This window comes from Rana temporaria, chromosome 8 (genome assembly GCF_905171775.1).
Source record: "Rana temporaria chromosome 8, aRanTem1.1, whole genome shotgun sequence".
Lineage (NCBI taxonomy): Eukaryota > Metazoa > Chordata > Amphibia > Anura > Ranidae > Rana > Rana temporaria.
In genome coordinates this window covers 48,308,537-48,331,324 of record NC_053496.1, presented here as the reverse complement: position 1 = coordinate 48,331,324, position 22,788 = coordinate 48,308,537, and the positions used below count along the sequence as shown (strand labels likewise).

The 22,788-nt window shown below is 44.5% G+C and overlaps 1 protein-coding gene across 1 annotated transcript in view; it reads left to right on the top strand.

The window, feature by feature from the left end:
- The first annotated feature begins 1,288 nt into the window (after positions 1-1,288).
- The window catches only part of LOC120910393 (alpha-2-macroglobulin-like protein 1), a 182,277-nt gene continuing 160,777 nt past the window's right edge, over positions 1,289-22,788 (top strand). Inside the window, exons 1-6 of the mRNA XM_040322150.1 lie at positions 1,289-1,401; positions 5,470-5,659; positions 8,902-9,058; positions 13,480-13,532; positions 16,343-16,363; positions 18,349-18,505. Of these exons, the coding sequence (XP_040178084.1) occupies positions 1,289-1,401; positions 5,470-5,659; positions 8,902-9,058; positions 13,480-13,532; positions 16,343-16,363; positions 18,349-18,505 (691 nt within the window). The remainder of the gene's footprint in view (positions 1,402-5,469; positions 5,660-8,901; positions 9,059-13,479; positions 13,533-16,342; positions 16,364-18,348; positions 18,506-22,788) is intronic.

Below are 22,788 nucleotides of genomic sequence, written 5' to 3'. Positions count from 1 at the left end.
TCAAACGCAGCCACTCAAATGCAGCCACTGTGCCCATCAATTGCAGCCACTGTGCCCATCAATTGCAGCTACTGTGCCCCTAAAACCCAGCCACTGTGCCCCTAAAACCCAGCCACTGTGCCCATCAAACGCAGCCACTGTGCCCATCAAACACATCCACTGTGCCCATCAACTGCTGCCAGTGTGCCCATCAATTGCCGCTACTGTGCCCATCAAATGCTGCCAGTGTGCATCCCCTGCCCGCCTGGCACTTACCATGTCTCGATGGAGCAGTGGGTCATGGCAGAGGTCTCCTTCACGCTCTTCAATGTCTTCTCCTGTCCTCTCTTCCTGTCCTCTGCTATGATTGGACGTCTGATAGGAGGTGTCCAATCACAGCGCCTCTAGTTTCAGCCAATCAGGTGACAGGTAACAGACCCGAGCACCTGATTGGCTGAGAGGCTGTTCAGTGTTAGGAAAATGAATATTCATTCGCTTTCCTAACAACGCTGAGTGAACAGTGAGCGCCCAGCATTGCGCCGGCTGGTCACCTTTTTGGACGCCTATTAGAGCCTACAGATCTAATCAGGCGCTTCCAAAAAATACCCCACCGCTGTAATTCAGGCTCCCGAAAAGGGTCCGGCGCCTGAATAAGGGGGCGGCGACCATAGATAGATTCATGCAATGCATGAATTTATCTATGGTGATAGAGGTGGTGGCAAGAGAGAGAGGGTGGCGCCCGTGCGCCCTTATGGACGATCCACCACTGGTGACAACACTTTCCCTATCTCCCAATCGCGCTCCTGCGTTGTCACCCTGTCAATAGAAAACTACAAGTTGCTGTTTCCACAAACATTAACCAGGCACATTCCACAAATGCCCTAAGAAATGCCACACAGCCATCACAAGCGGCTGCAAAGGGGCTGCAGGAGACCAACAGCACCGAGTTATATAACAAAGGATGGAAAATAAGGAAAACTTTTTTATTTATTTTTTTATAACTTAAAAACGTGCCAGTTGGTTATGATCCATGGTGCTTTAGCAAAGTAAATCTTTCAATTGGGGTTTAAATCTTCTTTATGAGCATTGCAGGCCGCGGTGAGTTTTGATCAGATGACAGACAATTGTTTTTCCTGTAACAATAGAAGTGAAGTGTGCAAAATATTATTGGTTACCCAATTATAATAGAACAGAGGGATGGAGAGGAGGGCAGGGGCAGAAGGGATATAAATCGGACCGCAGGGAGTGACATCAGAAAATTCGGCCAGGAAGATAGACGGAAGGAGACGGAAGGACGCGGTGGAGAATAATGGGAAAGTCAATGAGGGTGAAGGTGCCTGGTCTGCTGGAGCACTACCTACCTGCTCTGTGCCTCTTCTACCTATCTGCACTCCTCGGACTGTCATCCACACAGTCATCAATGTAAGTGAATGCCGCCCTGATTCCACTTCTAGGATATGTAGGGGAGCTGTGCTTTATGATTTAACTGTAGTGTGGGGGGTCAACTTTCTTGATATGGGGGGCTTGGAAATTCCAACAGCAAATGTCCGATGCAGCCTACATACGGTCGGATTTTCCGACAACAAGTTCACATCCAACATTTGTATTGGAAATTCCGACCGTGTGTACACGGCAACAGACTATGGACATGATAGAGGAGATGGTCAGAAACTGCAGATATGATACAAGAGATGGTCAGAGACTGCAGACATGATACAAGAGATGGTCAGAGACTGCAGATATGATACAAAAGATGGTCAGAGACGGCAGATATTATACAAGAGATGGTCAGAGACGGCAGATATTATACAAGAGATGGTCAGAGACTACAGACATGATGAAGGAGATGGTCAGAGACTGCAGACATGATGAAGGAGATGGTCAGAGACTGCAGACATGATACAAGAGATGGTCATAGATTGTAGACATGATACAGGAGATGGTCAGAGACTGAGCTTAGGACATAATATAAGAGATAATCAGAGACTGAGGACATGATACAAGAGATGGTCAGAGGCTGCAGACATGATGCAAGAGAAGGTAATAGATTGTAGACATGATACAGGAGATGGCCAGAGACTGTAGACAGGATACAGATGATGGTCAGAGACTGAGCTTAGGACATAAAACAAGAGATGGTCAGAGACTGCAGACGTGATGCAAGAGATGGTCATAGAGTAAATACTAGATATAAGAGATAGTCAGAGACATGCTGCAGGAGACATATTACATGAAACAACTAGAAATGACTGCAATAACAGGGCAGTAGGAAAACACAATAAAACAAACAATAGTGTCTGCAGAGACTCTGAAGGTCACACAAAAGGTGCAAAAGGGCCACAAGCATCAAGTGTGACCCCCGACATCACCAAAGGGCCACACATAAAATTCAGTAAATATTCAAGTGTCAGAGGCAGCAGGGACACAATAGGATCTAGCCAAAGACTATGGACATGATACAGGAAATGGTCAGAGGCTACGAACATGGTACAGTAGTTGTTCAGAGACGGCAGACATGATACAGGAGATGGTCAGAGACTGCAAGCATACTACAGGAGATGGTCACAGACTGCAAGCATACTAAAGGAGATGGTCAGAGACTGCAGACATACTAAAGGAGATGGTCAGAGACTGCAGACATAATACAGGAGATAGTCAGAGACTGCAAACATAATACAAGAGATGGTCAGAGACTGCAGACATAATACAGGAGATGGTCAGAGACTGCAGACATGATACTATATCATTGTCCCCCGCTGGCTCTAACACCGAGAACCGAGCAATCAAACACTGCTGATTGCTTGGATCTTAGAGCTCTGTGAGCAGAGAGCTTGTGACTGTCAGTCAGCACCTCTCTGCTCTGCCTCCCTGCGCTCACTGGACCATATGGTTGCGATCCTTCCTGAGCCTGAAACGGCTCGGAGACATCAGGCAACAGCAAGCATCTATGGGCAGAGGGCAGAACGAGCTGCACGCCTGTTATCCACCAACAAGCTTTGGCTGTACTTCTCCTTTAAGCTCTGTCTCCTCAGGGGGCATGTTGGACCGCTGCAGAGAGACTATTGCTTCCACACAGCAAGCAAGGGTCCTTCTCTGCAGCATAATGAAAGGGGAGAGACTTTTCTTCTCTGGATGTGGATGCTTTCTAAGAAAAACTGCAAACCTTTTTTTTGTTTGGAATGTATTTTACTGTTATAGAGCTCAGTTGGGCTATAAGGATTGTGTTCTATGTATCACAAGTCCAGCTTGCTTTGATGTGTTTTTCATATTATCCTATTTATAAAAATGTAAGATTAATGATCTGGATTCCTGAATAAGCTCAGCTGTAACGTGTGATCTTCAAGGTGGAAGAACACGGACAGTGATGAAACGGCTCATCATACGGTTACAATTATGCGGAACAAAATCTTTACAAACATTACAACATACACAACCCATGGTGAAAGTACAGATAACACTTCTATAAAATACTGGACTTCATTTATGTTGTCAATAGATAATTAGAAAATGTTTGATAACTATAATAGTAATAGTTTGGGAGTGAAACTGGGGTGAACAGATTATATATGTTTTTGGGGGGGCTGTTCGACCCCTCAGTTGATTTTCCTGCTCTCATGTGAATGTCCTGAAATACAATCCAAAATGAAACCACACACAGTGCCTTGAAAAATAATTCATACCCCTTGAAATTTTCCACAAATTCACAAAGACATGGATGAGTGAGTTTGGGGTGGAGGAATTTGACTGGCCTGCACAGAATCCTGACCCCAACCCGATAGAACATCTTTGGGATGAATTAAAGCAGAGACTGTGAGCCAGACCTTCTCGTCCACGTCAGTGCCTGACCTCACAAATGCCCTTCTGGAAGAATTGTCAAACATTCCCATAGACACTCCTACACCTTGTGAACAGCCTTCCCAGAAGAGTTGAAGCTGTTATAGCTGTAAAGGGTGGGCCAACGCAATACTGAACCCTACTGACTAAGACTGGGATGCCATTAAAGTTTATGGGCCAGATTCTCGTAGTTTTCCCGCGGCTGTAGCGTAAGCCATTTACACTACGCCGCCCCAACTTACAGGAGCAAGTGCTGTATTCCTCAAGCACTTGCTCCGTAGTTTGCGGCGGCGTAGTGTAAAAGGCCCGGCGTATCCCTGCGTAATTCAAAGGGGGCGGCTTATATTTAAATTAAGCGCGCCCCCGTGCTGATCGAACTGCGCTTGCGCCGGGCTAAAAATAGCCCAGTGCGCATGCTCCAGTTCTCGACGGAAAACGTCAATGACGCCGACGTGTGCGTCATTGACGTAAAGTCATATTCAAGAACGACTTACGAAAACGACGTACCCAATGGGAAAAGACGACGCGGACCCGACGCCATACTTAACATGGCATACGTCGGACTGGCGTAAGGTTACCCTTCATATAGCAGGGGTAACCTTACGCTTACGCAAACGACGTAAGCGACGGTTACGCGACGCGATTTCGTTCGGGAATCGGCGTATCAGGCTCATTTGCATAAACAAATGAGACCTGAACGTAAACGCCACCTAGCGTGACTTACACCTACAGCGTATCTATGCGAAAATGATTCTAGGAATCACTCGCATTGATACGCGGGTCAAAAAACAGAGATACGACGGAGTTTCCTGAGATACTCCGTCGTAACTCTTCTGAGAATATGGCCCTCAGTGCGTCTAAAGGCAGGTGTCTTAATACTTTTGGTAATATAGTGTATATTGGGTATACAACTGAAGCCTTGTACACACAACCGGTTTTCCCGGCAGGAAAACTGCCAGGAGAGCATTTGGCCGGCAATCCTGATGGGGAAAATAGAGAACCCTGCTCTCTATTTTCCCGTCGGGATTCCTGCTGAGAAAACCGGTCGTCTGTATGCTTACCTTCAGGGTAGAAAAAACGTGCATGCTTGATAACTTCACGCATGCACGGTAGCATACAACGTTAGTCTGGGGTGTAGCAAGATGGCGCCGATGGAATCGAATGTGATGAGACACCGGTGACTTGTCCTTAAGGTTCCCCTAACGGGGAAGTTCCTTCAAGGACTGCGCAGGCGCAAACTTGCCGACGAAAATCTCCGAACCTCGCCCGCCATCCAGGCTCATTCTTTAACATCCCCGTGGATTGGAGGATGTTAAAAAAAGAGCCAGGAAGCCGAGCGAGTGGAGCGACTGGCCACTTACCTCGAAATCCAGGTCGCCCTGGATGCCGGCCGAGGTTCGGAGATTTCCCTCGGCAAGTTTGCGCCTGCGCAGTCCTTGAAGGAACTTTCCTGTTAGCCGGAACCAGCTTGGCAGATCACCAGCTCGTCGTAGTCGATGACGTCAGGTCGATGACAGGGTTTTTTTGTGTGGCAGTGTGTATACACGGCTTTTCAGGGCAAGCCTGCCAGGATTCCTGGTCGTGTGTACAGGGCTTGAGAGTATATTTCCTCCCAGCCTTCTGCTTTAATACTATTTGATGATTCATGTCTTTCAGTAACTACATGGTCCTTCTCCCGGCCCAATTGCACTACCCATGCATAGAAACAGCTTGCCTCGTGCTGGATGGTGCTGTTGGCCATCCCAGAATAGATATAACTGTGACCTTGGAGACTTTAGGAGAAACTATCGTTATTTATCCTAAAGATGGGTGTTCCCAACTGCCCATTTCTTGCTGCAAGTTCAAGGTGAGTGCGTTGTTTCGTTGTGGGCTAAGATGATAGACTATGTCTTGTAACTTTTCACTTCTTACCTTTAAAGCAGGGGTGTCCAAACTATGGCCCGTGGGCCGAATCTGGCCCCCAGCTAGGGTCAGTGGCATACAGTAGGTGTTTGTGATATTGTGTTTTTAGCATGACAGCATCGCGCTGATTCTCGGCGACATGGTGCCGAGATCTCGCCGACATCTCGCACTCACTGGAATAGTGACAGCACATTCCAACGTGCGCGTCATAGAAGCGACGGGAGATCCGACTTGGATTCCCGCCAATTTTACACGTGTGCGGCGTTTGTTATGAATCCTGAGGGGGAAGTCCCCGCCGGATTTTAAATAAAAATTCGGCATGGGTTCCCCCCTCAGGAGCATACCGGGCCCTTAGGTCTGTTATGGGTTGTAAGGAGAGCCCCCCTACGCCGAAAAAAACGGCGTAGGGGGTCCCCCTACAATCCATACCAGACCCGTATCCAAAGCACGCTACCCGGCCGGTCAGGAAAGGAGTGGGGACGAGCGAGCGGCCCTCCCCCTCCTGAGCCGTACCAGGCTGCATGCCCTCAACATGGGGGGGTTGGGTGCTCTGGGGCAGGGGGGCGCACTGCGGGGCCCCCCCACCCCAGAGCACCCTGTCCCCATGTTGATGAGGACAGGGCCCCTTCCCGACAACCCTGGCCGTTGGTTGTCGGGGTATGCGGGCGGGAGGCTTATCGGAATCTGGGAGCCCCCTTTAATAAGGGGGCCCCCAGATACCGGCCCCCCACCCTAAGTGAATGGATATGGGGTACATCGTACCCCTACCCATTCACCTGGAGGAAAAGTGGTAAAAACACAAATAAAAAACACAGGGTATTAAAATATTTTATTAGTCTGCTCCGGAGGCTCCCCCTGTCTTCTTTAGCTCTTTTACCAGGGGAAGCTTCTTCTTCCGATTTCCGGGGGTCTTCTCCTGCTCTCCGGGGTCTTCACCGCTCTTCTGTGACGTCTTCTCCGCTCCGGGGGGTCTTCTTCTATGTTCGCCGCTCTCCGCTCTTGACTCGGCGCACCCCGGTTCTTCCTCCCGCTGTCCGGTGCCTTCTCCTTCTTCCGCTGTTCTGTGACGTCTTCTCCTCTTCTTCCGCTGTTCTGTGACGACTTCTACTTCTCCCTTCAGGCCGCTGTGCTGTGACGTCTTCTCTTCTTCTCTTCTCCCGATGTTGACACGCCGGCTCTTCTCGCTGAAATGGCAGGTGCGCTGCTTTCATCGGACCTATATAGGCCTCACAGTCCCATCATGCTCTGTACCTACCCATGTGATACCTACCCACGTGGGTAGGTATCACATGGGTAGGTATTATTTTATTAATCATTTTTTTTTTACTACTAATGGCGGCGATCAGCAATTTTTTTCGTGACTGCGACATTATGGCGGACACTTCGGACAATTTTGACACATTTTTGGGACCATTGTCATTTTCACAGCAAAAAGTGCTATAAAAATTCATACTGTGAATAGGACAATTGCAGTTTAGGAGTTAACCACTAGGGGGCGCTGTAGGGGTTAAGTGTGACCTCATATGTGTTTCTAACTGTAGGGGGGTGGGGCTGGACGTGTGATGTCATTGATCTTCTTTCCCTGTATCAGGGAACAGACGATCAATGACACTGCCACTGTGAAGAACGGGGAAGGTGTGTTTACACACACCTCTCCTCGTTCTTCAGCTCCTGTGACCGATCGTGGGACACCGGCAGCAAAAGGCTCCTTGGGTCTCGCAGCCACGGTCACGGAGCTTCGGACCGGGTCGGGTGCGCGCGCGATCCACAGCTGGGCTCTTAAAGGCAACGTACATGTACGTGCCTGTGCCCAGTCGTGCCATTCTGCCGACGTATATGTGCAGGAGGCAGTCCTTAAATGGTTAATGGGGTTTTGCATATCTCTAAATGGGTCTAGCTTTAATTAACCACTTAAGGACAGGACCAATATGCAGCTAAATGACCCAAGGGGTTTTTACAATTCGGCACTGTGTCGCTTTAACAGACAATTGCGCGGTCGTGCGACGTGGCTCCCAAACAAAATTGGCGTCCTTTTTTCCCCACAAATAGAGCTTTCTTTTGGTGGTATTTGATCACCTCTGCGGTTTTTATTTTTTGCGCTATAAACAAAAATAGAGCGACAATTTTGAAAAAAATGCAATATTTTTTACTTTTTGCTATAATAAATATCCCCCAAAAACATATCTAAATTTTTTTTTTTCCTCAGTTTAGGCCGATACGTATTCGTTTACCTATTTTTGGTAAAAAAAATCGCAATAAGCGTTTATCGATTGGTTTGCGCAAAATTTGTAGCGTTTACAAAATAGGGGATAGTTTTATTGCATTTTTATTTTTTTTATTTATTTTTACTACTAATGGCGGCGATCAGCGATTTTTTTCGTGACTGCGACATTATGGCAGAAACTTCGGACAATTTTGACACATTTTTGGGACCATTGTCATTTTCACAGCAACAAATGCATTTAAATTGCATTGTTTATTGTGAAAATGACAGTTGCAGTTTTGGAGTTAACCACAGGGGGCGCTGTAGGATTTAGTGTTCACCTAGTGTGTGTTTACAACTGTAGGGGGGTGTGGCTGTAGAACTGACGTCATCGATCGAGTCTCCCTTATCATGAGATGAAAGAAAAATCCTGGATCGCCGCACTCCTCAAACGATGTCTTTATTCAAAACATGAAAAAACAACACAAATTCAAATGGAAAAAACAGCCAAAATTCATGCAGTCAACCAAGAAGTGGATTAGGAAAAAAGAGCTGACATGTTTCGCATCCTGTGATGCTTACTCATAGTCTCCCTAATAAAAGGAATCACCCGATCGATGCGCCGCCACAGTGAAGCACGGGGGAAGCCGTGTTTACATACGGCTCTCCCCGTTCTTCAGCTCCAGGGAGCGATCGCGACGGAGCGGCTATAAACGAATAGCCGCGCCGTCGTCCCGGATCGCTCCCCGAGGGGATCCGACCGCCGCATGTAGCGGGGGGTCCCGATCGGACCCCCGACCCACGTCTAGGCAGGCACGTACAGGTACGTTGATGTGCCTGTCCGTGCCATTCTGCCGACGTATATCTACATGAGGCGGTCGGGAAGTGGTTAATATAACAAATTATGTATATAACACATATGTAAACCATTGTATGGGTAGTTATAGAATTTTTTAATAAAGTCTTTCTTTCCTCTTACCCAGGTTCCACCTCCCAGCCAGCTCGCCGAAGTGGCAACAGTCAAAATTGTGGCGAAGGGAGACCTCTCTTTTACGGAAACAAAACAAGTCTTCATCCAGGGGATATCGGATGGTATTGTGGTCCAAACAGACAAACCTCAATACAAGCCTAGAGACATGGGTAAGGTTTGGAATGGGATTGGGGGTATAGTAGACAAGACAGAACACGATAGACAATGTCAAGGCCTACTTTTTTCCCAGATGGCTCTGTTGTCTTTATTTTCAATATTAATTATTTAATAAAGCCATAAGGGGACCAATGATGAGCAAAATGGAAGAATGTAAAGCAGTCAATCAAACCTGAATCAAAGGGTTGCGGGGATGCAAACGTGTTTTTTTTGTTTTTTTTTATCAACTTATGTTTGTCTTTTGGTTAAACTTGAAAATGTCATGTGTTTTTTTTTTTTGTTTTTTTTTTTTTAACCTGACTATGTAACTACACTAAGTGGCTAAAGGTTTGTGGAGACTTGACCATTAAACGTATCTGTTTCAACAGCCAGCTCCATAAAGACATGGTTTGATGAGTTTGGTGAGAAGGAAATTGAGTGGCCTGCACAGAGCCCTGACTTTAACCCTACAGAACAGCTATGAGATGAGCTGACAGGCCAATTATAGACCATGTCTTCTCATCCAACATGATAATGTACACAAAGCCAGCTCTATAAAGATATCGTTTGATCAGTTTGGTGTGGAAAAACTCAAGTGGCTTTCACAGAGATCCAATCCTCACTCATAGTCAACAACCACGTGCACAAAGCTAGCTCCATAAAGACATGGTTTAATGAGTTTACTGTGAGGGAACAGGAGTGGCCTCCACAGTGCCCTGACCTCAACCCTACAGAGCATGACAAACTACACAAAGCTAGCTCTATAAAGATATGGTTTAATCAGTTTGGTGTGGAAGAGTTCAAGTGGACATCCCAGAGGTCCAAACCTCAATTATAGTGAACACCACAATGTACAAAAAGCCAGCTCCAAAAAAACATATGTACTACCCTCTACCTATAAAGGAGTTGTAAAGATAAAAAAAAATTCCCTAAATAGCTTCCTTTACCTTAGTGCAGTCCTCCTTCACTTACCTCATCCTTCCATTTTGCTTTTAAATGTCCTTATTTCTTCTGAGAAATCCTCACTTCCTGTTCTTCTGTCTGTAACTACACACAGTAATGCAAGGTATTCTCCCTGGTGTGGAGAAAACCTCTTGAGGGGGCGAGCAGGAGGGTCAGGATGCTCTCTACTTTGCAGATAGAGAAAGGTGCTGTGTGTTAGTGGGCGTCTTGACACTCCTGCTCGCCCCCCTCAAGAGGCTTTCTCCACACCAGGGAGAAAGTGTCGCATTACTGTGTTTAGATACAGACAGAAAAACAGGAAGTGAAGATTCCTCAGACGAAATAAGGACATTTAAAAGCAAAATTGAAGGATGAGGTAAGTGAAGGAGGACTGCACTAAGGTAAAGGAAGCTATTTAGGGTTTTTTTTTTTACCTTTACAACCCCTTTAAGTAAGTAGGTGCTAGTGAGGGTTTTGTGTAAGCTGCCAGGGCAGGTAAAATTAAGCAGGCCTATACTGTGAGCTAGGCCTGTTTGTTTAGATCTAGGGCAGTGGTTCTCAACCCTTCTAGTGGCGTGACCCCTTGATAAAATTTCCCAAGTTGTGGGGACCCCTGGGTGGCCACCGACTCCAGGGACAGCCCTGCTGAGTGGCCGCAAAAAGCCTGGGAGAGGCTTCAGGAACAGCCCAGGATTCTGTGACCCCTGGCAAATTATCATTTGACACCCGAGGGGGTCCCGACCCCCAGGTTGAGAACCACTGATCTAGCGGCAGGGGAGTGGTTTCGTGTAGCAGCAGGTGACTGACATGTACTTCAGCTCTTTGGCGCCTCCTCTGTTTCCAGGGAGAATGTTCTGGAAAAGGGGCAGGGCAGAGAGCTGGAGTGACATGGGGTGCATGTGAGGTGCTCTGATCAATCCCCAACTAGGGAGCTGGGAGGGAGCCTCTCCTTACATGGTCATGGAGAGGTGTCTTGGAACAGAAGCTGGAGGAGTCAGTTGGTCGCACGTCAGGAGTGAAGTCATTTAGGAAAGATCCAGGGCAGGTGTCAGTGAGAGGAAAGCACAGTGGAGAGATGTGGAAGAGACATGCCATGGGAGCTGGATGTAAAACCAGAGGGAGAGACTGTGGGAGTTTTGTGTCAAGTCGCTTCAGCCAGGAGGGTGGGCAGGATTTGCAAGTCAGACTTGCTGGGATCAGTAGTCCATCTACATTTATTCTTCTCAAGTAAATCGGTTGCTGCCACAAAGGGGTACTGCAGGCCCCGGCCTACAAAGGGTCATCAAGTAAAGACACTGAGACTAATTCAGAGTGAGGCCTAGTCATGTTCTGATGGTGTGACAGGATTACTAAACTTGGACAGTGAAGTAGTGTGCTGGAGGAAGAAGTGTTCTGAGGTAAAAGTCTGTCAAGTTTAGCTTCAGCCATCTTGTTCTGCTGAGAAGTGTGATGCAGTTACTTTATTCTACTACTTTATCCTATGGGTCTCCCATGTCCCTTTTACACAACCAATCCCCTAATAAAAACAACAAAAATAAGCAAAATTGTTCATTGACTAAGAAGTGTGTCTAATAGATGTCTGGCAGCAGGGTGAAATGTGTGGATGCTGTAACACGTAGCGACCCCGCTGGGTCAGCGCTACACATGGTTCAACCAATTTGGCGTGGAAAATCTTGAGTGCCCTGCACAGAGCCCTAACCCCAACCCTACTGAACACCTTTGGGATAATCTGAAATTCTTCTCATCCAACATTAGTACCTGATCCCACAACTGTTTTTATTTTATTTTATTGGCAGAATGGTTGCAAATTCCTATAGACAACCTCCAAAATCTTGTGGAAAGCCTTTCTAGATGAGCTTAGGCTTTAAAACCAAAGCTCTGTTTTCATTTGTTTATAGCTTCGCAAAGAGTCATTACTTCTGTCACATTCTTTAGTTGCTGCCCATAACTTCATTATACAGATTCCACCTCACCTTCAGTTCTTATTTATTCTGGTGACCGCTGACATATGTAAGTGAAAATGCAATGTTTTGTGTTGTAAAGGGAATAGTTATGGGGACACTTGTTCCAGAGAAAAGATGGGAATGCCTTCATTTTCAAGAGATTTTCTTTTACTTCCTGTTGTGTATACAGGTCAGTGAGTAAAGGAAAATCTCTCCAATGCCCTCCAAGGATATTTCCTTTCACTTCCTGTCCCAGAGGGCTAAAAAAACTACTTTTCGTTTCCCTTGTATTTTTATAATTCATATTTTTTTTTTTTTGTTTTTTATTCTTTTATTTTTATATTTTTGTTTTTTATTTTATTCCTATTTTATCTTATTTTAATATACTTTATCATACACTAAAATACTCTAAACTACTCAGGTTTTTGACAAGTAATCTAGAATTGTTAAAATGTTAAACTGATAATGGTCCAACTGTTCATCCATGCTTAACAATTATTATTACGTTAAGAGTACAAATTATTATGAACTGCACATACTGTACCATTCTTCCAATATAAGCGTTATTTGCACATTCTGTATGATAACCTTTTTGTTTGTACCAATTATCCAGAAAAAAAAATTATGGGGGGGAAAAAAGAAACCTTTTTTTGCTTTATATAGATATATACAGTGGGGTAGATTCAGAAAGCAATTACGCCTGCGTATACATAGATACGCAGCGTAATTGCTAAGTAGCGCTGGCGTATCTACTTTCTGTATTCAGAAAGCTAGATACGCCGACTGTAGCCTAAGAGACGACTGGCATAAGTCTCTTATGCCGTCGTATCTTAGGGTGAAATCTGCCGCTGGCCGCTAGGTGGCGCACCCCGTAGTTGTCAGCGTAGAGTATGCAAATTGCATACTAACGCCGATTCACAAACGTACGCGCGGCCGGCGCTCGTTTTTTACATCGTTTGCGTACGCCGTTTTCGCCGTAAGGCTGCTCCTGCTATTAGGAGGCGCAGCCAATGGTAAGTATGGACGTCGTTCCCGTGTCGCGATTTTGAAATTTTGCGTAACTCGTTCGTGAATGGCGCTGGACGCCATTTACGTTCACGTCAAAGCCAATGACGTCCTTGCGACGTCATTTACCGCAATGCACGTCAGGAAATTTTCCCGACAGGGCGTTGCGCAGGACGTTTGGCGCAGGAACGCGCCTAATTTAAATGATCCACGCCCCCTATGCGATCATTTAAATTACGCGCGCTTACGCCAGCCCCTTTTACGATACGCCGCCGCAAATTACGGAGCAAATGCTTTGTGAATGCAGCGTAGCTCCAGTAATTTACGGAGGCGTAGCGTAAAAACAATACGCTGCGCCGCCGTATCAGTGCGCGCCCCTACCTGAATCTGGGCCCTTATATCTATATAAATGCTGATGTCTTTTTGGGTACTTTTGGGTCCCTGAACATCACTGCTTTTTAAATTTTATTACCAATTTAAGTCATAAAATATTAGAACAAATATATTGTACACAGGTTAGTCTTATGTTTTGTCTTTTTTTGCAGTTGGCTTTCGCATTGTGACGTTAGATGAGAACTTTTTGTGCAAAAAGCCGATGGTAATATATTGATATTTAAAAGCACACTGCAGTCAGAACTTTAACATGTAAGCCCTGAAATCCATACAGTGAGCACAGCCTAGCTGCTCAGTACTTCGGTTTCTCATCTAGACCTTGCCATAGGGTACCAGCTCATGCCACTTCTTATTTTGATAGTCCAACTCCAGTCGAAATGCATTCACTTGTTTTAAATGTGGTAGGGAAAGGCTAGAATGTCAAGTTTTTCTATCTGTGTCCTTACTGGGGCAATTATCTCTCACTTCCTGTTGAAACACGGGACACAAACAATGGGGACACATACAAGGAAAGAAAAAGTTTAGTACAAGTGTAGAGTAGTACAGAGGAAGAGTTAGACTGCATTCACACCTAGGCATTTTTACGCCCGACGCTGAAATACGCTGGAGGGGTGATTAACATTGTCGGCTATGGAGATGGTTCACATCTCCACGCCGAACGCCGAAACGCTGTACGCCTGAAGCTCAAAACAAGTCCTGGACCCTTTTTTTCAGGCGGCTTTTGGCTTTCGGCATAGCCGACAAATCACCCCTCCGGCGTATTGTAGGCTTAAAAAACGACGCGTTTTGTTGCGGCAAATCGAGGGACAAAACGCTGCAATTTGTCACGGCAAATCGCGGTACAATACGCCGCGTTCAGGTGTGAATGCAGCCTTAGAACAGGGGTTATCAAACTTTTCGTTACTAAGGGGTCTATTTATAAAACATTCATTGCACAAATGTCAGAAGCATATAATGGCCAGTATTCTATCTAAGAGATTGATGCCTGTATCGTCCGCTCCATCTAATGGCCAAAATGCGGCACCATTTTCTTATTGAGGATTTTTAGAAAACTGTACTGCATTGTGGCCTTTTGATGGAGCTGATGGTACAGGCATTAATCTCTTGGAAAAAATGTGGGACATGTTTTTAATTTGCACGAATGCCTCTGACATTTGTGCAATTAATGTTTTATAAAAAAAAAAAAAACATAAACCCATGACTTCGGATCAGCCCTGTTACATAAACTTTAGACCTCAGATCAGCTCAGTACATGCACTGCAGTGCTCAGATCAGCTACAATGTATGCACTTCAGACCTTAGATCAGCTCCAATGCATGCATCTCAGATCATCCCCAATGCATGCACTGCAGAGCTCAGATCAGCTCCAATTCATGAACTTCAGATCTCAGATCAGCTCCAATGCATGAACTTCAGATCTCAGATCAGCTCCAATGCATGCATCTCAGATCATCCCCAATGCATGCACTGCAGAGCTCAGATCAGCTTCAATTCATGCACTTCAGATTTCAGATCAGCTCCAATGCATGCACCTCAGATCATCCCCAATGCATGCACTGCAGAGCTCAGATCAGCTCCAATTCATGCACTTCCGACCTCAGATCAGCTCCAATGCATGAACTTCAGATCTCAGATCAGCTCCAATGCATGAACTTCAGATCTCAGATCATCCCCAATGCATGCACTTCAGAACTCAGATAACCTCCAATGCATGAACTTCAGATCAGCTCCAATGCATGCACCTCAGACCTCAGATCAGCTCAAATGCATGCAATTTAGACCTCAGATCAGCCCCAGTACATAAACTTCAGATCAACCTCATGATCTTCAAACCTCAGATCAGTTGCCATATGTGTGTTTGGAATTGCGCCAGAATCACGGCAATTCTGCCCACATTTCCAAATCGCCTAATGTGTACAGGGCCTTAACTAATAACCTGCACAGTAGGCTTTTAAAGTGTCCACAGTTTTTAACTATTTTTGGGGCGCATGCAATTTTGAGTCTTGATGTGTTTGGTGTCTGTTTTCTCAACGCAAACCCCAACTTTTATGTGTTTTTTCCCCTGAACATTCGTGTTTCATAGACAGTTGCACAACGATTGTGTCACATAAAAAATTGTGACCACCATTTTATTCTCCAGGGCTTCTACTTTCAGAAAATATATAATATTTGGGGACCTTAAGTAATTTCCTAGCAAAAAATTGTGCGTGAAAATGTAAAAACTGCCCTGACATGAAGTGGTTAAGGTTAGACCCCTTTCACACTGGGGCCACTCGTTTTAGTGGTGCTTTACCGCTGTTTAAACATCGCTTTTAACCCCCAAAAAAGGGCCTGTGATGCAGCGCTTCCGAAGCACAGCAGGGTGCTTTGGTAGTGCTAAATACATTGCTCCCAAACCACGACAAAGATGCTGCTTGCGGGACTTTTTGTAATGTCCCGCAAGTGCACTGCCCCAGTGTGAAAAAGACACACTGAAATTTATGGGAGGCAGTTTTCAGGCGCTATTTAGAGGCTATTTCTAGCGCTAAAATGCCGGAAAACCGCCTCAGTGTGAAAGGGGTCTTAGTGTTAGTCCATGTTAAATGCATTGGGTGCAGGTATTATACATTCTAATTAGAGATAAGCAAATCAGCTTGAGCCTTGATTCATTCCAGACCAGGCAGATTTATGGAAACCTGGGTAATGGACAATCCTGCCTGATCGGAGAACAGATTTAATGTGAATTGGAAATGTGTTTGGAAACCTTCTTCTTTCACTTCTGCAGCAAATGTTCTTTTCCACCCCCAGGAGCGTGGGCACAGTGGTCTCTTTTCCAGATACAGTGAATAAGCCAATAGGAAATCTCCTCTGAGAGACCTACACATTATATGTTCTCCTAGATATAATTTTGATTTATTATATACAAGAGACTGCACAGCGGTATTTCTGTGCTGTACTCTGTGTTCTTTGCATAAGAGGTGAGATATGTAATTAGACCGATTGTTTCCTCTAATTTAATGTTCTTTTTTCTTGCAGTATTCCATAGTGGAGCTGACGGTAAGTGTTGGTGGTCGGCTCTGGTATTTTTTGAAAAGTGAACTGAACAGACATTAGACACAATGAAATTAGATCAGAATTTCGTATTTAACCACTTGGATAAGGAAAAAATGTAGCGCTAATAATATATATATACAGGTGTTGTGATCGACCTGTTTGTGAATAAAATATAAGGAATGCAATGCAATAATCATACATTAGACACCTCTATATAAAAAAAACTTGAATTAAATAGATAAATTATTAAAGTGACCACAGACGTGAATCATGTGTGACTAATAGTCCAAACAAAATAAAAGTTAAGATCCAAGGAACTAAACAAAGTCCAAATGAGGATGTTTCTTTTCAAGTGAAGAGCAAAGTTGCTAGAAGGACCACCACCAATTGAAAAGAGGCTTACTGGATATCACAGACTTAAAGAGGCTTATACCTCATAAGTCATGAAAGGCTTGTTGGTATTAACCGAAAAGGTACAGCTGGTCCTGGTAAAGCTCAGCAAACCGAGTCTTCAATTGGGATTCAAAAATTGTATGGCGTGGTTCTTATGAAGGACAAACAGCCGGTATCCACATATTCATGCGTAATGATCAAAATTGAAAAAGAACACTGCATAGCGTTATACCGTTATAGAAATTTTTAATGTTTAATGTAAAGTATAGATAAAAACACTCACATTTTAGGTAGTAAAAAAAGGCATATCAAGGTGCTGGAATTGGTGCGATGTTGTAGATGTGGTCCACCCGACACGTTTCAACTAACCACATCTACAGGAGAGTATTGAAATAATGCACTGGAAGTTTCTAGTTTGCAGCAATAGCTTTGCTTTTATGGAGATTTGGCAATGCATGTTTTTACAGCATGAGAACATGAAGCAGGAGCTAACCACATACAAGTGCACTGAACTTAGATAGATGGTACATCCTGTCATATCATAGAATACACATTATAACACTATAATACTAGAACACCACCTGCTGCATAGATAAGTGTAATGCATACAGTATATAGTTCACAGTACTTTACATTACATGCTGTTGCTCTTCTAACATCATGTACCTGGTAGAAGAGCCTGACACGATAACAAAGGCCTATTTTACACCTCTGACTCGGGGCCCATATTAGAGCAGACAGAAGGCACAGGAGTACAGAGTGGCACGAGTGCCTGTTGGTCTTGCTAGCAGCAGGGCTGGAGGCACACTCTGGGTCAAGCAGGGGAAGACTGTCAGTAGACCACAGCGGAGCAGGAGTGCCAGATGGACACCAGTGAGCAGGAGACAGAAGCAGGCTGGCACTAGCAACAGCAGACAGGTACAGGCTGGAAGCAGACAGGTGGTGAACAGGTGCCAGAGGAATATAGGCAGAGGCTTGCAGCCAGAGGCCCAACATTGATGGGAACAGAGACAGAGTCAGACAAACCAGGTCATACACAGGCACAAATCAGGTGCAGATGCGTAGGCAGGAGTGAATTTAGGATACAGGCCAAGTCTCTAACAGATCTGTGGAGCAGCAGCAAGGGGCACAGGGAGAAGCGAGGTCAGAGGCAAGCCAAGGTCTGTGCAGGTGGAGTTCAGGAGTAGTCAAGACAAGCCAGGTCGGAAACAGTAGCCAGGTGCAGAGGAACAGGTTGCAGGAATGCACGGAAACACTGTAGACAAGACAGTACTGAAGCATAGCACAGACTCAGTTTAAATAGCTGTGTGCATATACCCACGATCATGCGCGTGTGCACATGCATTAGCACATTCACATTTCCTACATGCATGTAAAGGACATGAATAAGCCAGTGCCTATGCACAGGATGCTGTCCTTCCTGACAGATAGACTATAAAATGAGGATTGGAGATTTTAGGCATTGAGAGCTTGCTATAATTTCCAAATAGTTTCCTTGCTTTACGTTAATTTTGTCACTTTGTCCCACAAGTTCTATTAGTCAAGCATGGTGATGTAACTGGATGTTTCTTGGCTTTCTCACCTTTATTGTTCAGGATCCCCAAAATAACCGAATCGCTCAATGGCTCAAAGTCCCCACCAGAATGTGCATCGCAGAACTGAGCTTCAAACTGACATCTGACCCTATTCTGGGCACCTACACCATCCTTGTGGAGAATACCCCAGTACAGACCTTCATTGTTCTAGAGAAGGGTGAGTGCCTGAAACTAAATAGAGAATGAATTACTTCTAACTGAGTAGTAGTGATTATGTAGGAAGTTAAATTACACCTCAATCAAAACTGAAATGTAAAGCTTTGAGGTGCATAAATGAGACATAGACTCTCTATTAAGGGAATATGATGGGGAAGGGGGTTATATATCAGACATGGGTGGCATAGCCTTTCCGCTACCTAAATATAAGGGCATAGTCTAAGTGGATACAAGGGCATAGCCTTTTCATTGAGTGGCTAAGGGTGGCATACTCTTTCCATTGAATAAATACAGGGGCATAACATTTTCATTGATTAGATATGTGGGTATAGCCTTTCTATGAAGTGGATATGGTAGGCATAACCTTTCAATTTGGTGGATTTGAAGGGCATAGCCTTTCTACTGAGTGCATATAAGTAACATAGCCTCTCTATTGAGTGCATATGTTAACATACAGTAGGTGGCATAGCCTTTCCATCTAGTGTATACGGGGGCATAGCTTTTCCATTTAGTGGATATGGGGCACATAGTATTTCTATTGATAAACAGCGCTTAGTTATTGGTTAAAATGTCCAATTTCATAGAAGCATTCGTTGGTGACAGATTTGCAAATCAGAAAAGTGAAGACAGTCTATAACGTATCCTACACCTCTTCCCAGAGAAAACACCACACGTGGGGCACACTCCCCTTCGGGGTACTCACTCACCAGAAGGCCAGGTAATAAAGGCAATAAGAGGTATCTTTTTTCACTGGATCATCCGTTACTCAAGCTGGGGTCAATGAGGGTAAAGTTCCACATAAAAATACAAAAGGGTACCAAAAATAGTGTAATCCCGTTTATTATTTTCTAAAACAACAATCCCTCCACAACATGTAAGACCCCCGCTCCGAATGCACGTACCATCAGCAGATGTAAACAAGCAGAGGATAGGATAGTGGCAGTGTCTTCCTAATGGTGTCCAATTCCCCAGAGGATAATAGTCAGCACAGCGCGCTGGACTCCTTCCGGCGTTTCATCCAGGAAGGAGTCCAGCGCGCTGTGCTGACTGCACTGAGTGCATAACATTTCTATTGAGTAGATACAGTAGGGCTTTCTGCTAAGTGGGTAGATTTTTATTGAAGTTTATCATAAACAAGATAAATATAAACATACATTGTATGGCGTTGTCATACATTAGGAGACGGTAACAAACGTCTCAGGATTAGGGATGAGCCGAACACCCCCCTGTTCGGTTCGCACCAGAACTTGCGAACACACCAAATGTTCGTGTGAACTTTAGAACCCCGTTAGTCTATGGGATTTGAACATTTGAAATATTAAGTGCTAATTTTAAAGGCTAATATGCAAGTTATTGTCCTAAAAAGTGTTTGGGGACCTGGGTCCTGTCCCAGGGGACATGTATCAATGCAAAAAAAAGTTTTAAAAACTGCCGTTTTTTCGGGAGCAGTGAATTTAATAATGCTAAAAGTGAAACAATAAAAGTGAAATATTCCTTTAAATTTTGTACCTGGGGGGGGGGGGTGTAAAGTTAGCATGTGAAATAGCACATGTTTCCCGTACATAGAACTGTCCCTGCACAAAGTGTCATTTCTGAAAGGGAAAAAAAGGCTTTTAAAACCGGACTTGCGGCTATAATGAATTGTCGGCTCTGGCAATTCAGAGAGAATTCATTCATAAAAAAAAAAAGAAGCATGGGGTCCCCCCAAATTCAATTACCAGGCCCTTCAGGTCTGGTATGGATATTAAGGGGAACCCCGCCAATTAAAAAAAAAAGACGTGGGGTTCCCCCCAAATATCCATTCCAGACCCTTCAGTGCCCCCCTCTTTTCTGCGGCCGGCCAGGTTAACATGCTCGGATAAGGGGTCTGGTGTGGATTTTTGGGGGAACTCCATGCCATTTTTTTTTAAATTTGGGGTGGAGTTCCCCTTAAAATCCACACCAGACCTGAAGGGTCTGTAATGGATATTTGGGGGGAACCCCACGTAATTTTTCTTTTAAATTGATGGTGGGGTTCCCCTTAATATCCATACCAGACCTGAAGGGCCTGGTAATGGAATTTGGGGGGACACCACGCTTTTTCTTTTTTTAATGAATGAATTCTCTCTGAATTGTCAGAGCTGACAATTCATTATTGCCGCAAGTCCGGTTTTAAAAGACTTTTTTTCCTTTCAGAAATGACACTTTGTGCAGGGACAGTTCTATGTACGGGAAACATGCCCTATTTCACATGCTAACTTTACACCCCCCCTAGGTACGAAATTTAAAGTAATATTTCACTTTTATTGTTTCACTTTTAGCATTATTAAATTCACTGCTCCCGAAAGAACGGCTGTTTTTAAAACTTTTTTTGCATTGATATTTGTCCCCTGGGCCAGGACCCAGGTCCCCAAACACTTTTAGCACAATAAATTGCATATTAGCCTTTAAAATTAGCACTTTAGGTTTCTCCCATAGACTTTAACAGGGTGTTTCGAGGCTTTTCGAATTTGCCGCGAACACCCCAAATTGTTCGTTGTTCGCCAAACAGGCAATGTTCGAGTCGAACATGAGTTCGACTCGAACACGAAGCTCATCCCTACTCAGGATTGTGTGCTTAAACACAAACAGGTTAAAAAACTGATAACATGGCCATACAGAGTGAAACCTACATAACATCAAGTTTAAGGCAATCAAAGTCCAACTTATCGTTATGTCACAAAGAGAAAAACATTAATTTTAAATAAGTTATAGAAATTAATCATAAAAATGTTGCTGCTCTAGACCACCTTTCCCACTGTGACCAAGTGGCCTTACCTTTATTCAAATTACCAGCGCCGGATGCTAGAGTCAACTCATATCCGTAGGGACCCTCCCTTTTTTTGAACACTATCCAGGGATGGAGATGCGTTTCAGGAGTGGAATAAAGTGCCTCCACAGATCTACCACTGAGAGTTAATTATGCATTGTCATTTTTGACTAGCTGACCCAGGTTGATGTGGTCCGCCTTTAGTTTGGTGGTATTTTGGTTTGGTAGGCATGTTTGGTTCCACTCCTGCATTTCTTTTGTTTTTCCAGTGCTCTTTTTTGCCAGACCAACTATAGGTAGGGGCGGGTTTAGGTGATCACCTGCCCCCTATCTATTGATTGGCACGCCTGTGCTCCTTTTTAGGAGACTATAAAATTCATAGTTAGGACTGCAGGACACGGAGTGCCTTGACGTTGGCCTGCAGCTTACACAGGTATTTGCAAATACATGCAACTAAACCTCTGTTTTTAATGCATACAGCTAGACAGATTAATTTGGTTTAGTGCTTTTTTGGTTGGCAACTTTGAGCCTGGCTATTATGGAAATATTTTTTATATTCCATAGATATATATTTAATCGCATACTACTTAAAACGAATCTCATTTAAAGTCCCAAACCCTCCCCCCCCCTTTGTATCAATTTACAGGGATGGAGGCCTGTGGTAGTTTCTATCATATGCCTCATCTAAAGTCCCAACCCTATCCCCCCTTTTTTTGAACGGCTTTAGCAGAAGTTGCCCAAAGGGTGGCGCTAAAGAGCTGAAAAACAACTTAGTTTTGTGTATGTTGGCTGAAAAAGTTCTGCCGTCTGTATGCAGAACAAGTTCACGGCCAACGCCCTTCGGAAAAAAATGCACAGATTTGTCCAATGGAAATCCGATTGTGTGTACGAGGCTTTAGACTCCTTGGCTGGAAGGAGAATTAGGAAGACAATAGCGAATATAAATTTGCACGCATATGTAAACGGTGCTTGCACCACACATGTGAGGTACCGCTGCAAGCGTTAGAGCGAGAGCAATAATTCTAGCGCTAGACCTCCTCTGTAACCTGTAAAGGCATTTAAAACACTGCCTATGGAGATTTTTAAATACCGTAGTTTGTCGCCATTCCATGAGCGTGCGCAATTTTAACCACTTGCCTACCGAAGACGTTCTCGACTTTGTGCAGTGATATCTGAATGATGCCTGCAGCTACTGGGGGTGATGGATTGACCCAGAATGGGCGGGGGCGTCCATGTTGTTGCGGGATAAATCTTCCGATTGGCCTGAAACAGGAGAAGTTCTGTTTTTGAGCCATTGAGTTTAAGGTAACTCTTTGTCATCCACTTTTCTATCAAAGAAATCCATTTCTCTAGTCCGAGATAATGATCCTTTTTGTTGCAGATGCGAAAATATAGTTGTGTGTCATCTGCATAAGAGTGATAAAGTAACTTCTGGTTGCTGATGATTTCAAAACGAGGGCGGAGATAGATATTAAAAAGAACAGGCGACAGAGGGG